Here is a 15,885-nt window from a genome sequence, read left to right on the forward strand (position 1 = left end):
CTTTGCTGCATGTCTGGTTCCAGGTCATTAAGGTATCGTTTTTTAATTGTATGCAATTATTAGGCCAAGTGTATGGTTACATCATCTAGGAACTGTATCTGTTTCAGTTTTTGGGACGGGTGGGGGGAGGGAGGGGGTTTGTTTGTATGGCTCATAGTGTAACAGCAGTCATGTCTAATGATGTTTTTCTTTTGATGAAAATCAATAAACAGATACAAAAAACAAAAAACAACTATGGGAGGGGTAGGCCTCACAGTAATGAAAAACGAATTTGGGTGTTTCTGAATACCAGGACATGTAAACCTAAAAGTCTAAGTCCTACCTTTTGATTACACAGCACCCTGCCCTACAGGCTACCTGGGGCCTATCTTAGGGGAGACTTTTATGTAACAAAATGTGAGTTTAAGGCTTGGCAAGGGGTTTTAAATGCTAAGCCGAACTGGCAGTGTAAACTGCGCACACAGGCTCTGCAGTGGAAGGCCTGAGGCATGCCTAAATTGCTATTTACGTTGGTGGTGCAATCAGTGCTCCAGGCACACAAGTAGCATTTATTTTAGAGGCCCTGAGCACATGTAGTACACTGTACTAGGAATGTATAGGTAAATTAAATAAGCCAATTGTGGATAAGTCAATCTAACCTTGTTTAGGGGTGAGAGGACATGCACTTTAGCACTGGTTGGCAGTGCTAAAGTGCTCAGAGTCCTGAGGCCAGTAAAAAGAATTCAGCAAAATTGGAGGCAAGCACACAAAACGGATGAGGGAAGACAACCCTAAGGCTGACCGGTCTAACAAATGTGCTGATGTATAGCTAAACATGACTGATGCATAAAATACCCACTTCATGATTTCAATAGGATGATGTCAAATCATGTGTAACTGGCAAATCAAAGAATTAAAAAAGCGATTTATATGTCAGAAGAAATACAAACAAAACAGTGTTTTTATATTCTTTGTCTATGGTGTCACACATCTTTGCTAAAATGAAAATATCATTGTGAAAATACATTATAAAGAGCACTGTAAACAAGGATCTTTAAACTTACTTCAATGTTATCCACAATTCTAGTGACAAGTGATGCAGTCACAGAGTACCAGTAAGATTCACCTTTTAGATTCTGTTCATTCTACGAAAATACACATTGAGAAAGGTTAGGTAAAAAAGTCAACATTAAAGGGGATTTGTGAATTATAAGAAATCAACATAATTAATTGCCATCATGCTGGCAAAGATTTATTTTGTCCCCAATTCCTTCAACCTTCTTCTTCTACCAAACTAAACATAGCAGTCAAACAAGTGCACCAAACATTGAAGCAAATCAAGATATTGTACCACTCATGCCCAACACACAGATAAATGAGTATAAGTGCGCAATGGCTTTTATCAGGAAATGCATAGAAAATTTTGAAAAACTGCAAAACCATCAGAATCACACAGATAAACCAAAAGGATGCATTTTGGAGCCTATAATGCTAATCGCGCACGTAAAGTCCAATTTTGGACTCTGTTTTTAAAAGATTAATTAATATCAAAAACTCTTCACACCTGATGTTATATTGAAAATAGGCCCTGACGCACATATAAAACAACTTTAACCACAATAATACAACAAAAGGAGAACAAAGACCAAAGAGCACGAAAACCAGAACATAACAAAATGATAAGGCACAGGGAACACTAAATCGTGTAAAAGGATCCTACTACTGCACTTCCTCCCAGCAGACACTGAACTCTGCCACAACTAACTAAATATTTTTATATTAATAAAAAATATCCATACTATAAATCAATCATCAACAACAGAAATTGCTGACGGCCATTTTACTTGTAATGTTTTTTTAAATATCAAGCCTGTCAGTTGTGCCATGCATTTTATTACTATTGCTATTTGTGACTACAATAGGTCACCACATAACCAAGCACTCAAATCGCAGGCAGCTACAATGTTACCTAAACCCTCTATACATTTAAGAAGAGAAGGAAAATATATCACCACAAAAGTGGCACCCAAAGTTCAGGCATATTAAATAGCTGGATTAGCCCCCACTATTCTCCAAGAGGTTGCACCCTTGGGTGTTTGTGAAAGATTCCTAAGTCCGGAAAGGGCTGCTTCAAGCTTGCAATTGTGGGTCTCCTTCCCTGTGTTCACTTTTGGTTCTGGAGTTCCTTTCTTTCAGCTTGAAAGACTAGATGGGAAAGAGTAGTATCTCCCCTCTTGAAACCAGCCTCCCTCACTCTGGGCTGATAAGAAAAAGGCATTCCCCATACACATTTCTATTCTAAATACTCAGAGTTTTGGTAAGGCTAATAGCTCAGTCTCCTGATCGGCGAACCAATAACATATGGCGGAGGTAGAGCCGTACAGGGCCACCGCGACTCCTACCCCAGTAGGCTGAAAAGTGCCCCTCTCCAATTGTAGATCAGTGAGCCAGACTTCCACCTTACACCAATTGCGGTGAGGCAGCTTGAGGTTCTGCTTGTTTCCTGCGACTCAAGTCCACCTCGGTACTACTCGTAAACAAGTGCAGTTTGTGCTTCTGGCATCTAGACTGCCATGTGTCGCTAGACGTGCAGCGTCAGCTTGCACTGCAGTCCCCTTCAACATTGCTATTGGTCACAACATGGAGGCAGGGTGCCGGTGTAGAAGCCTTTCCATCTTCAAAACTGAAGCTGTCCCTTCCTTTAAGATGGTCCAGGGATTTTCTCCAAGCCCAGACAGCAGTTTTGATGTCTTTTCCAGGGAATGTAAGCGGAGAGTCAGCACTCAGAAACTATTCTATTCTCAGCTTTAACTCTCTCATTTTTAAAAGAGAATTACGACATGATTCACAGAACTATTTACAGCTGTAATCCGATGCAAAAAGCTCCATTTACATCTGGCACCTATACACAAATTGATACCGGCTAAGCATGAATGGGTTTCCTACTGCACAATTCTCTACCACTACTGCAGATAATGAGAAGTAAACTCCACAAATAGGGTAGAGAGTGGGTAGTTAGAAGGCATAGTTCGCCTTGGAAGTTGGGGAATTCCTACAAACTATTGAGTTATTAGATATTCTGACCAAGGAAAGGGATGGACAAACTTCTCATCCAATGTCTGAAGAGAAATGTATCACCCACAAATTTGGCAGGGGGTGGAGGGGAAGTGATATCTTTAATGGTAAAAATTTATTTTCTCATGAAGGAACAAAAAGGAAAAGAAAACACGTGTGCATCAGGCAGCTCTTGTGCAGCGCATAATAGTACACTATGTATAATTAACCATTGGGGAAAAAGAAGAATGGCAGAGCTTTCCAGGTGTACTACTGCTGAGTTTTGAGAAATAGGGAAAATTGTAAAACTGCAAGTGTGAGGAACAGTACTTCTACAAGTGCGGTTATGAGTTCCTTTGTAACTCAGGCCCTATGACTTCAGGCCTTTTGAGACAGCTGAGAGATAATGTTTGCAGGACTCAAAACGACAATTTCAGAATCGGCAAGATTTGTCATCAATGTTAACGCATCTTGAAAGAAACCTCTGAAGAGATAAGGCAACACTGAGATGCCTAAAAAACAATGCAAGGCCATTTATTTTTAGTTTGTCACCTAGCATCTATTCAACCTATATCTGAATTAATTATTGTCTATCTGTCGTCCAATCCCTCACAATATGAACACCCTGTGACCAAATGTCTTTCCTAGTCACGTGTTTGTCCTCCTATTTTGCTATCTTACTCGCATACTGCAAGTTTGTACCCTTATTTATCCTCTACTTTTTGAGGTAATTCCTACAGTGCTTTGGGAAGTGGTCCAACACCCTTGTGGTTCAGATATGCGGTATAAAACTAATAAATAAATATAAATATCGCCACCTCTACTAATATTAACTAATATAAAAAATAATTTTTCTTTTCTTAAAAAGAAAAAATCTGGTTTGTGTAATCAAAGGCTTTTGATTCTTTCCTTTGCCTACTTCTTAAGTCTCAGAATTAAAGACTCATACTAGGTTAACCACCTTATATGTGTGTGTGAGAGATGCAAGAATGTTTGCACTGTTACTTTGAGGCATGCACATGTGTAATGGTTGAAACCTAACAGGACTGGTACAATTTTCACAGGGGTAACTAGATGAATGATGTTGCAATACATCACAAAAACCCTAGCAGCCTTCATCAAACAAAGGAACATTTTAGAATGCCTATTGTTGATGATTGTTAGCGATGAAGGGCTGGGTAAAGGGAACTGTTTTTGTTTCTCCAAACTGGACGGCTCATCTTTAGGGGGGCAAATAATTACTATTACATTTGTTGTTCACCATATACATATTACTTTACAATACCACACAAGAGTTTGCATTTATAACACCAAATCCTTCAAAGAATTAAATTGATGTTATAATTAATGTAGATAGATATAGTAATCAACATGTGCCAGTGTCTATAAAGGTTTTCCATTGCTTACCTTCCATTTTTCTTCGAATGTTTTAATGAGAGCTTTCTTATAGTCTCTAGCAAACAACTTTTCCCTTTCTTCGTCATACTCTTGTAGCCCATCCGGTGCTCCAATCACATGCAGCTTTGATATTGAAATCACCCAGGGATCAACATGTGGCCGATAAAATGGAATCTGCAACGTTATCTTTCCAATAAATCCTGTAAATTGAGAAAATCTCAATGAGTACTTCCAAGGTTTTCTTACAGAACAAACAACAAGGGGCATAATACACATATACAGGCTGAAAAAGTAAGAAATCCACTCCAACAGTATTACTCCAACATTTTGTTTAGATACCAGACTGTGATGGAATTCATAGAGAATCCCAAGAGTACAATTGGAAATTTACAACAACAATACTTCACATGGGAAAGATTTACTCATGCAGATGTCTTACAAGATGGAAAATATGTAGAGAATCCCTTTCTCTACATTTCAAAATGTTTCACAGTAACCAATGTATGAATTTGGGGATGTCCATTAGTTTTGTTGGGTCACTATTCCAAAATACCAATTTTTTGGTTGTTAACGCTAAATTTACAATGATGGAAAATCCATCACACTTTACACAGTTACAATTTATTAACTACAATTAACCATTAGAAACTTCCACAAACACGGATTCTGTAAATCAGCATATGGAATGTTCTATTACAAACTGATAATTATATCCAATGACAGAAAGATAGTGATACCTAAAAAGAGTACACTGCTACCATTCAGGGTAGCTTAACACGATAGTAACCATAGAGCATTCTCTGGCTCTCACATTTGTTGTTTTTTTTTGGGTTTTTTTAATATCTTTACTCAACATTTTTCCATTTCTTTACCCCCACCCTCCTTCCCTCAATGACAGACAGGTAAACCATAGTACACATTATCTATTTACATAAGAAAAAACATTTTTAGAATATGATTCCCAAGATTAAGTATCCTATTTTAAAGGAAAAAGAGAAAAAGAAGAAGCCACAGGAAGATATCTAAAGGAGAACTAATTAGAAAAGCAAAAAAAGAAAAAAGAGAGCAAAGGCATAGTACAATTCCACTTAAATTTCTAATTTTGCATGGAGCGCCATTGTGTGAGAGGAGTCCAGATCCTAAGCCCCCTTTTGCGGCGCAGTTTACCTTTCCTTTTGTAGATGGCTACCTCAATGTTGTGCATGGCCAATAGCCATGCGGCGATCTGAAGACAGGCTGACAAACGAGGTGTTGTCCTCGGAACAGTTGTGTTCTTGGGACACCTTCCTGCAGGACGCCATGTCGAGTTTACTTTCTCAATAAACTCGCATGCGTTTCCCATGTTGTTGGGATCCCTCCATACATGCTGGTTCGATTAGAATCGCATGTGATCAGTTAAATTGGTACATTGACCGAACACCGGTGGGACCAATATTGGAACTGGCAACAACACATGTCCTGAAGAAGACCGGGGTGACCTACGTGGCACAGTAAGTCGGTCGAAACATGTTGATAAAGGCAGTATTAGGAGGGTTGCTTTGAGAATCATGAGTTTCTCTTAAAAACACTACCCATCCTCTTGTTTCTTTTACTCCTGGTTGTGGAGCATGTTAATAAAGTTTTCATTTGGTATCCACAAACTAGTTTTAAACATTTTCCCTTTAACTGCAAGTGTTGTGGACCTCTTCCAATCACAGGGTGATATTCACTGATCATCATTTGATTTATGTTTATATGTTGTTTGGTCTCGTATACTTGTCTTGTGGTCGTTTTTTGTTAAACCCCCCCCTCCCTATGCTCCGTCCAGAGTGTGGCTACACCTGGGCGTATTGTAAGCAGACCCGATGATGAAGCATGTCGCACACTTCGGTGTGTGAGTGAGGGCAGTATTCTCAAAACAAAGGATTTTTTGTTTTGTGGAATGTTTAGGGGTTTTCCTTTTTCCCTTTTTCCTTTTCTTTGTTTTCCTCCACACCCCTTTGCGTGTGTACAATAGCCTAGCTAACCACTGTTGGAATGAGTGCTATAGGATCTAGCCATGCCAATGCAATGCATAGCCTCAAAAAGCGCCATTGCAACAAATATAAGCTCATGGCCACAGCCGGGATTATCTGGGTCGTCAGCCCCTAATATAATTACCTCGCTCGACAAAATGGTCTCTCTATTGAGAACGGACGTCAGAAAATTCTCTATCTCTTGTATTAAAGATGTTAGTGCGGGGCAGAGGCGAAGATATGAATGGAGTCAGCATTAAATAGTTTACATCTCGGACAGCATGTCCCTTTACTGGTTCCCTACTTAGCAATTTTATCTGGAGTGTAATATAGAAAAAAACAGGTTTTATAAAATTGTGCCTGAAGCTTGGTGGAGATAAGGATAGTTTGAGCTAGCTGATAAGTGTGTGAAAAATCCCTCGTTTGATATCTCTAAGTTACTCTGCCACTTCAGCAATGTTTTGCCTAAGTCATCGGGGAATATTGCCATCAGCGAGGCGTAGACTTCGCCAATAGTGTAGTCCCTAGTGTGAATAATTGACTCCACCACAGTTGACTTTTCCCCTAGGGTCCTCCCCCAGGCTTGCGAAGCAGGACAATCTAGATGGTATTCATCTTTCAGGTCTTTGAAGGATTTGATCCCCCGCAATGTAAACAGGCATCCTAGCTGGGTTATTCCTGCCCTGTACCATTTATTTATACAGTTATCACTAAAGATAGTTGCGGGAAGAATTGGATTGTCCGTTACAGGGGTATAATGTGAGATTTGCCCTATGTCTAGTATTTTCTTTACTGCCTTCCATACCTTGAACCCACTGTATAGTGTCTTGAACGTAACTTTTTTATGGTAGCTTTCATGTAAGTGCCTCCTCAGATACCCTCGGCTTGCGTTGCCCAAAAGCAATTGAAAAATAGATGGTGTATGGTCATCTTCAATTATTTCATCAGTCCTCGTGTTTTGTAGTAGATCCCTGCTATAGAGTAGTACTGACGCCCAGTAGTACCTTGTTAATTTGGGAAGAGCGAGCCCACCTCTGTCTTTGGGGAGGGTAAGGAGTTTATAGGCTCGTCGGGGTGGTGCGCATGCCCAGATAAATATTGAGAATGTGCGTTCAATTGCTGTAAACCATTGGTTTGAGAATTCGAGACAGATTGCCCTAAATAAATATAAGATTTTCAGGAAAAAAACATTTTACCTACATTTGCTCTTCCAAATATGGACAAATGGAGATTATCCAAGCGGCTTAGATCTTTCTGTATTGAGCACAGCATTAATTTAACGTTAATGCCCACCAGTTCTTCAAGATCAGAGGAGATGGCAACTCCCAGGTATGTCGCTTTTCCCACCACTCGAGGGTGGTCCATCGCGCTTTTTTGATTAAGGACAATCTGCGTCTTGATTGAGCGCGTAGCCAGAGACTAAGCCAAATTTGCTAGCTTCAATCTCAATGGCGTGCATAGCTATCGTAGGATCAGTGGAAACGATAGCAATGTCAGCTGCATATGCTAAAGTTTTTGTGGAGTGTTCCTGTGATATGATAGGAGTGATTTCGCTGTTCCTTTCTAGGCAGCGAATAAAAGGATCAATATATATTGCGAAAAGCAATGGTGAGCATGGACAGCCCTGGCATGTTCCTCAGGAGATAGCAAATTCCTTAGTTAAGCTTCCATTGACCCATACCGCTGCCTTGGGGTTAACGTACATTTTTGTATGAACTGAATGAAGCCAGTTTGGAATCCCACCTTTGCCGTAGCCTTCCAAAGAAACTGCCAGGAGACCCTATTGAAAGCCTTCTCTGCGTCAAGAAGGATCCGTGCCGTAGGGTCTCCTGCAGTTTCCTTGCCGTCAAATAGCGTAATAACTCTCTGAATGTGGTTTATTGTTGATCTTCCTGGAACAAAATCATGTTGGCTCTTGGCGATCACTTTATGTATCACAGGGGCTACCCTATTTGCCAAAATCTTTTTGAGTCTGCATTGATAAGAGTTATAGGGCAGTATGATCCTAAGTGTTCCGGAGGTTGTTTTTTTTTAGGGAAAATAACTATTTTAGCGCAAGACAAAGATTTGGGAGGCTGGCCACCGGTAAATATTATGTATGATCAGATCAACTAAGATATGTTTAATTTGCTCTAAAAATGTTCCATAAAACCTCGGAAGGAATACTATCTAGCCTAGTGGCTTTCCCTTTTGGAAGACTTTTTTTTTTATATATATATATATTTATTATTATTATTTCGTAATCGTACAATCAAAAACATCTTGAATAGTATTAAACAGTAATCATCTCCAGCTGCAATTAATTCGAGCACACTACATATCCTAGCACACAGTACAGTCCAACATCGGCAGTTCACCATTCCATTAACATATGCAACACCGTTCTCTACGCCGCTCTTCCTCTTGTACCATTGCATGTGGAACCATAGCTCTGTCCCTATAGACCGGACCCCGCTCATTGGCTATCTTCTGGGGTGGATGTTGCGTGTTCCCTCGTGATTCATTCCATTTCCCCCATATTCTGGACCATTTTTTGGGACAACCCTGTGAGTGTAGACCGCTTTTTCAGCTACCATGGAAATGTCCATGTCAGTGCCCCACTGATGCATTGTAGGTGGTGACCCTGAACCCCAATGTCTGGCAATGTTCCGCTTAGCGATGGTCATGCCCAGTGTAGTCCAATTTTGTAATGCTAAGTTTAGGTCAGTAGGTGGCCAGATGTTTAGGAGGCAACACCGGGGGTCCCGCCGGACCTCAGCCCCCCCTACCTCCGATATTTCAGTCGTAACCTGGTCCCAGTATGATTGTATTTTGGGGCAGTCCCATATTACATGATAAAACGTCCCAACTTGCCCACAACCCCTAAGGCAGAATGGATCTGGTGCGCGCCCCAGCTTATATAAAAGGGTGCGGGAGTAATACACCCGATGTAACACCTTGAGTTGTATCAACTTAAGTCGCGATGGGATCGCTGCCTCACGGGCCGACGCCAATGCGCCCAACCAATCGGTGTCGTCTATGTCTCCCAGGTCTGCTTCCCATTTGACCCGAAGAGTCAGCGTGTGATCTGGTTTATTATTGACCAGCTTTCGATAAGTTTGCGAGATGGCCTTTTTTCCATGTATATCTCAACAAAAGGAGAGAGAGGGTTTTAGGGCACTCTTAGTCCCCAAGCAATATACAGGTAATCAAAAGAAGAGTGACCATAAAGAAAAAGTATATAAAGGAGGTGGGTGTCGCACGTGAAGTCTGAGGCCAGTTGTAAGTGGTCCGATGGTAAGACCAAATTTCAAGAAAAAATACACTATTTTTTCAGGAAACCCTCACTCACCCTAGTGGTGACATGCTTCATCATCGGGTCCACCGGGAGAGATCGAATACCTCCCCGGTGTGCTGCGACGCCAATAGCCAATTACTTTATACTGGTGTTGACCTCCTTTACAGGGTAAACACCAGTATAAAGTAATTGGCTAGTTTCCCTTCACATATCTCATTTTTAATATGTCAGGTTGACCAGTGAATAAAGTTTTTTTGGTACAACCTCTGACATTTTTAACCTCAGTATTTTTCACACTTCATCTTCACACAAAAACTTGCTCCGCAGTCTCCTGGCGTCGCAGCACACCGGGGAGGTATTCGATCTCTCCCGGTGGACCCGATGATGAAGCATGTCACCACTAGGGTGAGTGAGGGTTTCCTGAAAAAATTGTGTATTTTTTCTTGAAATTTGGTCTTACCATCGGACCACTTACAACTGGCCTCAGACTTCACGTGCGACACCCACCTCCTTTATATACTTTTTCTTTATGGTCACTCTTTTTTCCATGTAGTCTGTTAGAATTCTATCTTCAAGGGGCGAGGAATCAGCCAATGTGGTGCCCTGGGGGATTGCGCCTTGAAGGGCGTGTCTAATTTGCAAATAGCGATAACGTTCTGTGTCTCCCATGTCATATTTGGCTTGTAGTGCCGCAAAAGTGAGTATCTCTCCCCGCACCCAAAGGTCACCAATCTTCGTAATACCGATGAGGTCCCATTTTCTGAACCCTTTAGTGTTTACTAGGGTGCCGAGCCGTAGACTCTCCCAAAGTGGAGTGGCGAGTGTTAGTACCCCTTCCCATCCCAGCGCCCTCTGCGCGGTATGCAAGATTTTGATCGTGTGTGCAGTGGGACCTGTGAGTGTGTGTTTTCGTTTGTTAGTGTAGAGAGCTTTAATCAGGTTTTGTGCAGGAAGGAGGGCCCTGTCTAACCGGAACGCTGGCTCATCATGGGGGACATGCAGCCACTGGTTTATGATTATTAATTGCAAAAACCCATTAGTAAAGTTTCACGTCTGGTAGGGCAATGCCGCCGTCATACCAGCTATGCACTAGCTTGTGTTGCGCTATACGGGGTGGTCGACCGTCCCACAATAACGAGGTGACCTCCGCCTCAAGCCTTAAAGTAGGAAAGAGGGACTGGGAAAGGGGTGTTTTGGAGGGCGTAGAGGAACCTGGGTAGTGCCAACATTTTGAATAACGCCGCCCTCCCCAGCAGTGTCAACGGCAGAGACCGCCAATGTCCGACATCTGCCTTGAGCCGTGTAAGGGGTTTTGTCAGGTTTTCTGCCATGAACACACCGTCCAGCGGGGTTCCATATATCCCCAGATATTTGAATCCGTCGCTTGCAATTTGGAGCGTACATCCCGGAGGCAGCTCGGGCGTAGGTCCATTGTCCCGTACGTCGTAAGAATATCCATTAGGGCCCTCAAGGACTCTGCCAGGGATGTTAGGTATATTAGCGCATCATCGGCATATAATGAAACCCGGTCCTCCCAGTCCGCCTCCCACCCTAGCCCCCGAATTCGCGGTTCCTGTCTCAGCCACGCGGCCAGCGGCTCCAGTACGAGGACAAAGAGGAGAGGGGACAGCGGGCAACCCTGCCGCGTTCCTCTCCCCAACATAATCTCTCTTGAGATATATCCGTTCGCTACTACATGTGCCAGCTGTGCCGTATATAACAATTCGATCCACCCACAGAATTTGGGTCCAAATCCCATCTTTCCTTTTGGAAGACTTTTGACGGCGGTTTGGACTTCCTTTTTGACTTCATACACTAATTCCTTTCGAGCTGTAGCTTTCCGGATTGCTTTGTCTGTAAAGATGTTAGTGATGGCCGCTCTAGCAATTGCTACCTGGCTTAGGGTTCTGGAGATCACATTTGTTTTTCTAAACCGTTTCTCCACCCTTGTTTCGCAAGCAAACACCTAGGTGAGATTAGGCCCACTTTGGGAAAGCAGATCTTTTTTAGGGAAAATACCTATTCTTTACATTATTTTACATTTCTGATACATGGTTTCTCTATAATGTTTTAATAAACAGGAAGACACTCAAGAAGAATAGGAGAGTGGGTTGCAAGAAAAGGCTACTTACTTGTCCTGGTTCTGCATTGTAGGAATCTTCACTGAAGACATAAATGCTTGGCTAATTCCTATCTGCTAGCAAGGACCCCAGAAACACCTTTCTGCATAGTTATCCTTCCAAATACAAAACACTGTAGCATGCCTTTATCCCAGAGTTCAGGCAAATTCACAGACAATAGAAGTCTATCCGAGATGTCATTATTCTTCTGAATGTCCATAATGTTGCCATAGACTGTCTGAATTGAGCTAGGTTGCAGGATGTGTTAAGCAAAATGCCTTTAAAATTGGATACATGAAGATAAAAATGTAGCCAAATAGGTTTACATTAAGAGTAAAGAAAATAAGATACGTGTCCCTTTAAGAACCTGGGAGTCACCTCTGCCTACAATTAACTGTACTGTAAAAGCGTAAAAATAATATCCACAACCAAATATAATAAGGGAGCTTTAAAAATCGGTCGTATAAACAAAGACTTTATTTAAACAGATACGGGAGAGGGAGCACTGCATCTCATCTCAGCACAGTTCACCCAATTGCATTCTGGTAAACGCAGTATGCTTAATTCAAAGTTGCTGTAGTTTTTCACTAAGGTTGGTGCAGGTAATGCTGTTATCTCTAGATAGGTGTGGTAGAGAGTAGAAGTAGTGGAGAGCAGACAGAGGTCAACTGGTGTTGCTGAAATGCTGCCCAAGTCTTCAAGGTCACAGTACCACTCCACAGGCAAACAGGTGCATCCCGGATGAGCTTGTCCACTCATCGACTCAAGGGAGACTTTTAAACTCAAGGAGGGAGGGAACACACTGAATCTCATCCTAGCACAACTCACTCCATTGTATTCTGGTAAATGCAGTACGCTTACTTCAAAGTTGTTGTCGTTTTTCTCCAAAGTTGGTGCATCTCTAGACAAGTGTTTCTGGGTTTAGCCCTTCATCAGTAGAGAGCAGAAGTAGTACAGAGCAGAGAAAAGTCATCTGGAGTCAAGTCTTCACAGGTCATAGTACCACTCCACAGGCACTCAGGTGTATCTCAGGCGGGCTAATAAGCTTATTGTCTCAAGGGATCCTTTTAAACACAAGGGGGGAGGGAGCACGTTGCCTCTCATCCCAGCACAGTTCACCTCGTTGCATTATGGTAAATGCAATACCCAGTTCTAGATCTGGGAAACCAAATATTAGTAACATAGGAATATGCTAAAATATCTGATGGCAGATCGTAGCACAAGAGACTTCTGGCGCATTATCTACCCTACCAGTGGTGAGTACATCTATTTGTCTTGTCCAAACAAAACCAAAATAAGAATAGACTTTTTTTGTAAAAACAGCACTTCTCCTTAATGTGTATGCTTGCCAAATCTGACCAGCTGACCTTTACAAAAATGCACCAATATTGAGATCTCCAAATCTCTGAATTACACCCCCAAAGGCAAGGATATGGCAAATGAACACACCTATCTATAATCATCCCAAAGAGAGAAAGGCTTTGAATGACCAGGCCAAGGACTTTTTTAGTCTTAAATGAAAACTGTGTAACTTCAGACCAGACACTATAGGCCTCAGAAAAACCTTACATGAGCGGCATAATGATTAGTAAGGGAGCACATCATAAGAAGAAACTCAAGGAACAAAAAGAAGTTGGAGACCTAAAACACCTACATAGACAATCTCCCCCCTCAGAAGACACTCTTTGACTGTTGACTAAAGCAAAGTATGAATTAAATGTACACTTCTCCCACAAAGCAGAAATGTTTTAGAATCCATTAGGCATAAATATTATGAACAATGGAAAAAAGTAGGCAGGCTGTTACTAATGTAATCTTAACAAGAGGGGAGAGAAAGAAAAGCGATTAGGAAGGTCAGCTCATCTTCCCCAAATAATGTCTTAAGAACCAAAAAGGAGCTTCCACAAAAGAATTAAGTGAAACCTTTAACCTACCCAGAAAGAAAAAGAATCCTTGCTTTTTAAAAAGGTCTCGTAACCACAAACGTGTCTGGCATGTTTCATCAATGAGTCCTTGCCTGGTAAAACTACCAATACTGGGCGGGCTCAACCTCTGTTTTGGAGGGAGCACTTTTGTGTTGATTGTAAGAATACAAAAGACAGGGAAAGAGAATTAAAATAGCCTATGGGTAAACCCTATCCAATCTATATGTAAAGTACTTATGACAATCTAAATCCCGAGCAGGATTTGTCTAAGAGAAGTTATTGACCACAAAATCCACCGGTCAACATGCAAACCAGAAATGAAAGGAAGAAACAGTGGCCCTCTCCATTGATGCAGAGAAAGCCTTTAATCAACTGGCGTGGGAATACCTATTCAAGGTCATGGCTAGGATGGGAATAGGTGACAAGTTGATCAACATGGTCCGTATTTTGAAGAGGATTTTGCCCTTTGGCAAAAGACTTTACTAGTGTGCACTTTGGGACTGTGATTTAAAGAATGACTGATGCTGCATGGCTGAAAAACAAATAGCAGAGTCAGTGAAGCAGATTTTTGTGATTTAATGTTTATATATATTTTTTTAAGAATTCAACATTTTTCTTACATTTGACAGGTGCTTACACTACCAGACAGTGATTGCAATACCATGCATGTTATATTTTTTTTGTATTTAGCACATCATTGATTATCTAATCAAAATCCAAGTTCATATTACAAGTGCTCAGTAAGGACTACAGCAGATTATCCACATGTTTGCTCATCGATTAAGACAAGGCTATAACTACACTGTTCAGGAATATTACTTCATCAGAGAAGATCAAAGTCATTGTCATTGTCTAGCATACTATTAGTCTTTTCTCTCCAATAATGCAGATCTTCCTCCAACTTATCATCAGATCTAACTGCAGACACGTGTCTCGTCAGCGGCCAACCATTCTTTCCACATGTCAGTCAAAGGACATATAGCCTGCGACCAATGGATCAGTATGCACCTTTGGGTAGCAAAAAGAATAAGACTACAATTTTAAACAAAATATTCCCATTTTTTGACCTGGGATGTAAACCCACAATCCAATGTTTTATGATCTAGTTGGGTATGTCTTACTTAACAATAACAGAGTTAAATATGTTCTATGTAACATTTTTAATTGCATAAGATGACACCTGACATTACGCATGACTAACATCTTGGTCCATTTAGTATCTGTTGTTTGTGTTTCAAAATCTCTTTCCTACTGTTTTCGTACATGCAGAGTGGCCACAGGAGAATTATTGCAAAAATGTTCTATAGATTGTACAGATCAATCAACCTCCCTGTGTTAGTGCATGCATCGCCATCAGAGTAGGAGAATTGGGTAGTCTCTGAGAAAATCCTTCCCAGGTGATACGAGCAGCTCTTACCAGCTAGCATAAGTTTGGCAAGACAGCAGTCCACATTCATTGTAAACTTCTTCAAATGTTAAAAATCTAATTTCCATTGCACAAGTCTCCCATCGTGCGACATCCTCCCACATCCATTTAGGCACACTTATTAAAGTGTGCCTAAATGTGGAAAGATCCCATACATCAAAATCTACAATGAATGAGACATCTAGAGTAGCAATTTGGGGCATATTTGATTTGGGGGGAATAAATGGGGACCCAAGGGCCACTTCAATTAAACAGCTAGCTAGATGCATTGCTTTACAGTTAGGGATGTGTCCAGCTAAACTGGCAAATGCTGCAATTGAGCCAGAAGATAATAGGATTCAAAATCTGTAAGAGCAAGCCCTCACTTTTCACACATCAGTCTAAGAATGCCCAATTTGATCATAGGCTGGAACCTAGCACATAACAAAGTGGTCAAACTATTAATCTCTTGAAATATTGTCCTGGGTAGGAGCACATCATTCCCTGGAAGACATAAAGGTCCGTAGGTATTAACATCTTAAATACTGCTACTCATCCTTACATCGATAGTGGGAGTCCTGAACAAAATGAGGTCAAACATTTTATGCCCATTATCTTTCCTATATTGAGAGTCACTTCGTACCTATGGTTACGAGTAATTTGGATTCCTAAGTATACCCAGAACCATATCCTTCCTAGCTGCGGCAAAGAGTCATTTTTTTGTTGGACCACT

General features: G+C 41.3%; 1 protein-coding gene across 1 annotated transcript in view; it reads right to left on the reverse strand.

The window, feature by feature from the left end:
- Positions 1 to 15,885, reverse strand: part of LOC144752502 (intermembrane lipid transfer protein VPS13D-like) — a 189,641-nt gene that overhangs the window by 124,759 nt on the left and 48,997 nt on the right. Inside the window, exons 4-5 of the mRNA XM_078640411.1 lie at positions 4,441 to 4,631; positions 1,044 to 1,124 (exon numbers count right to left, since the gene is read on the reverse strand). Of these exons, the coding sequence (XP_078496537.1) occupies positions 1,044 to 1,124; positions 4,441 to 4,631 (272 nt within the window). The remainder of the gene's footprint in view (positions 1 to 1,043; positions 1,125 to 4,440; positions 4,632 to 15,885) is intronic.

Source organism: Lissotriton helveticus, chromosome 5_1, assembly GCF_964261635.1.
Source record: "Lissotriton helveticus chromosome 5_1, aLisHel1.1, whole genome shotgun sequence".
Classification (NCBI taxonomy): domain Eukaryota; kingdom Metazoa; phylum Chordata; class Amphibia; order Caudata; family Salamandridae; genus Lissotriton; species Lissotriton helveticus.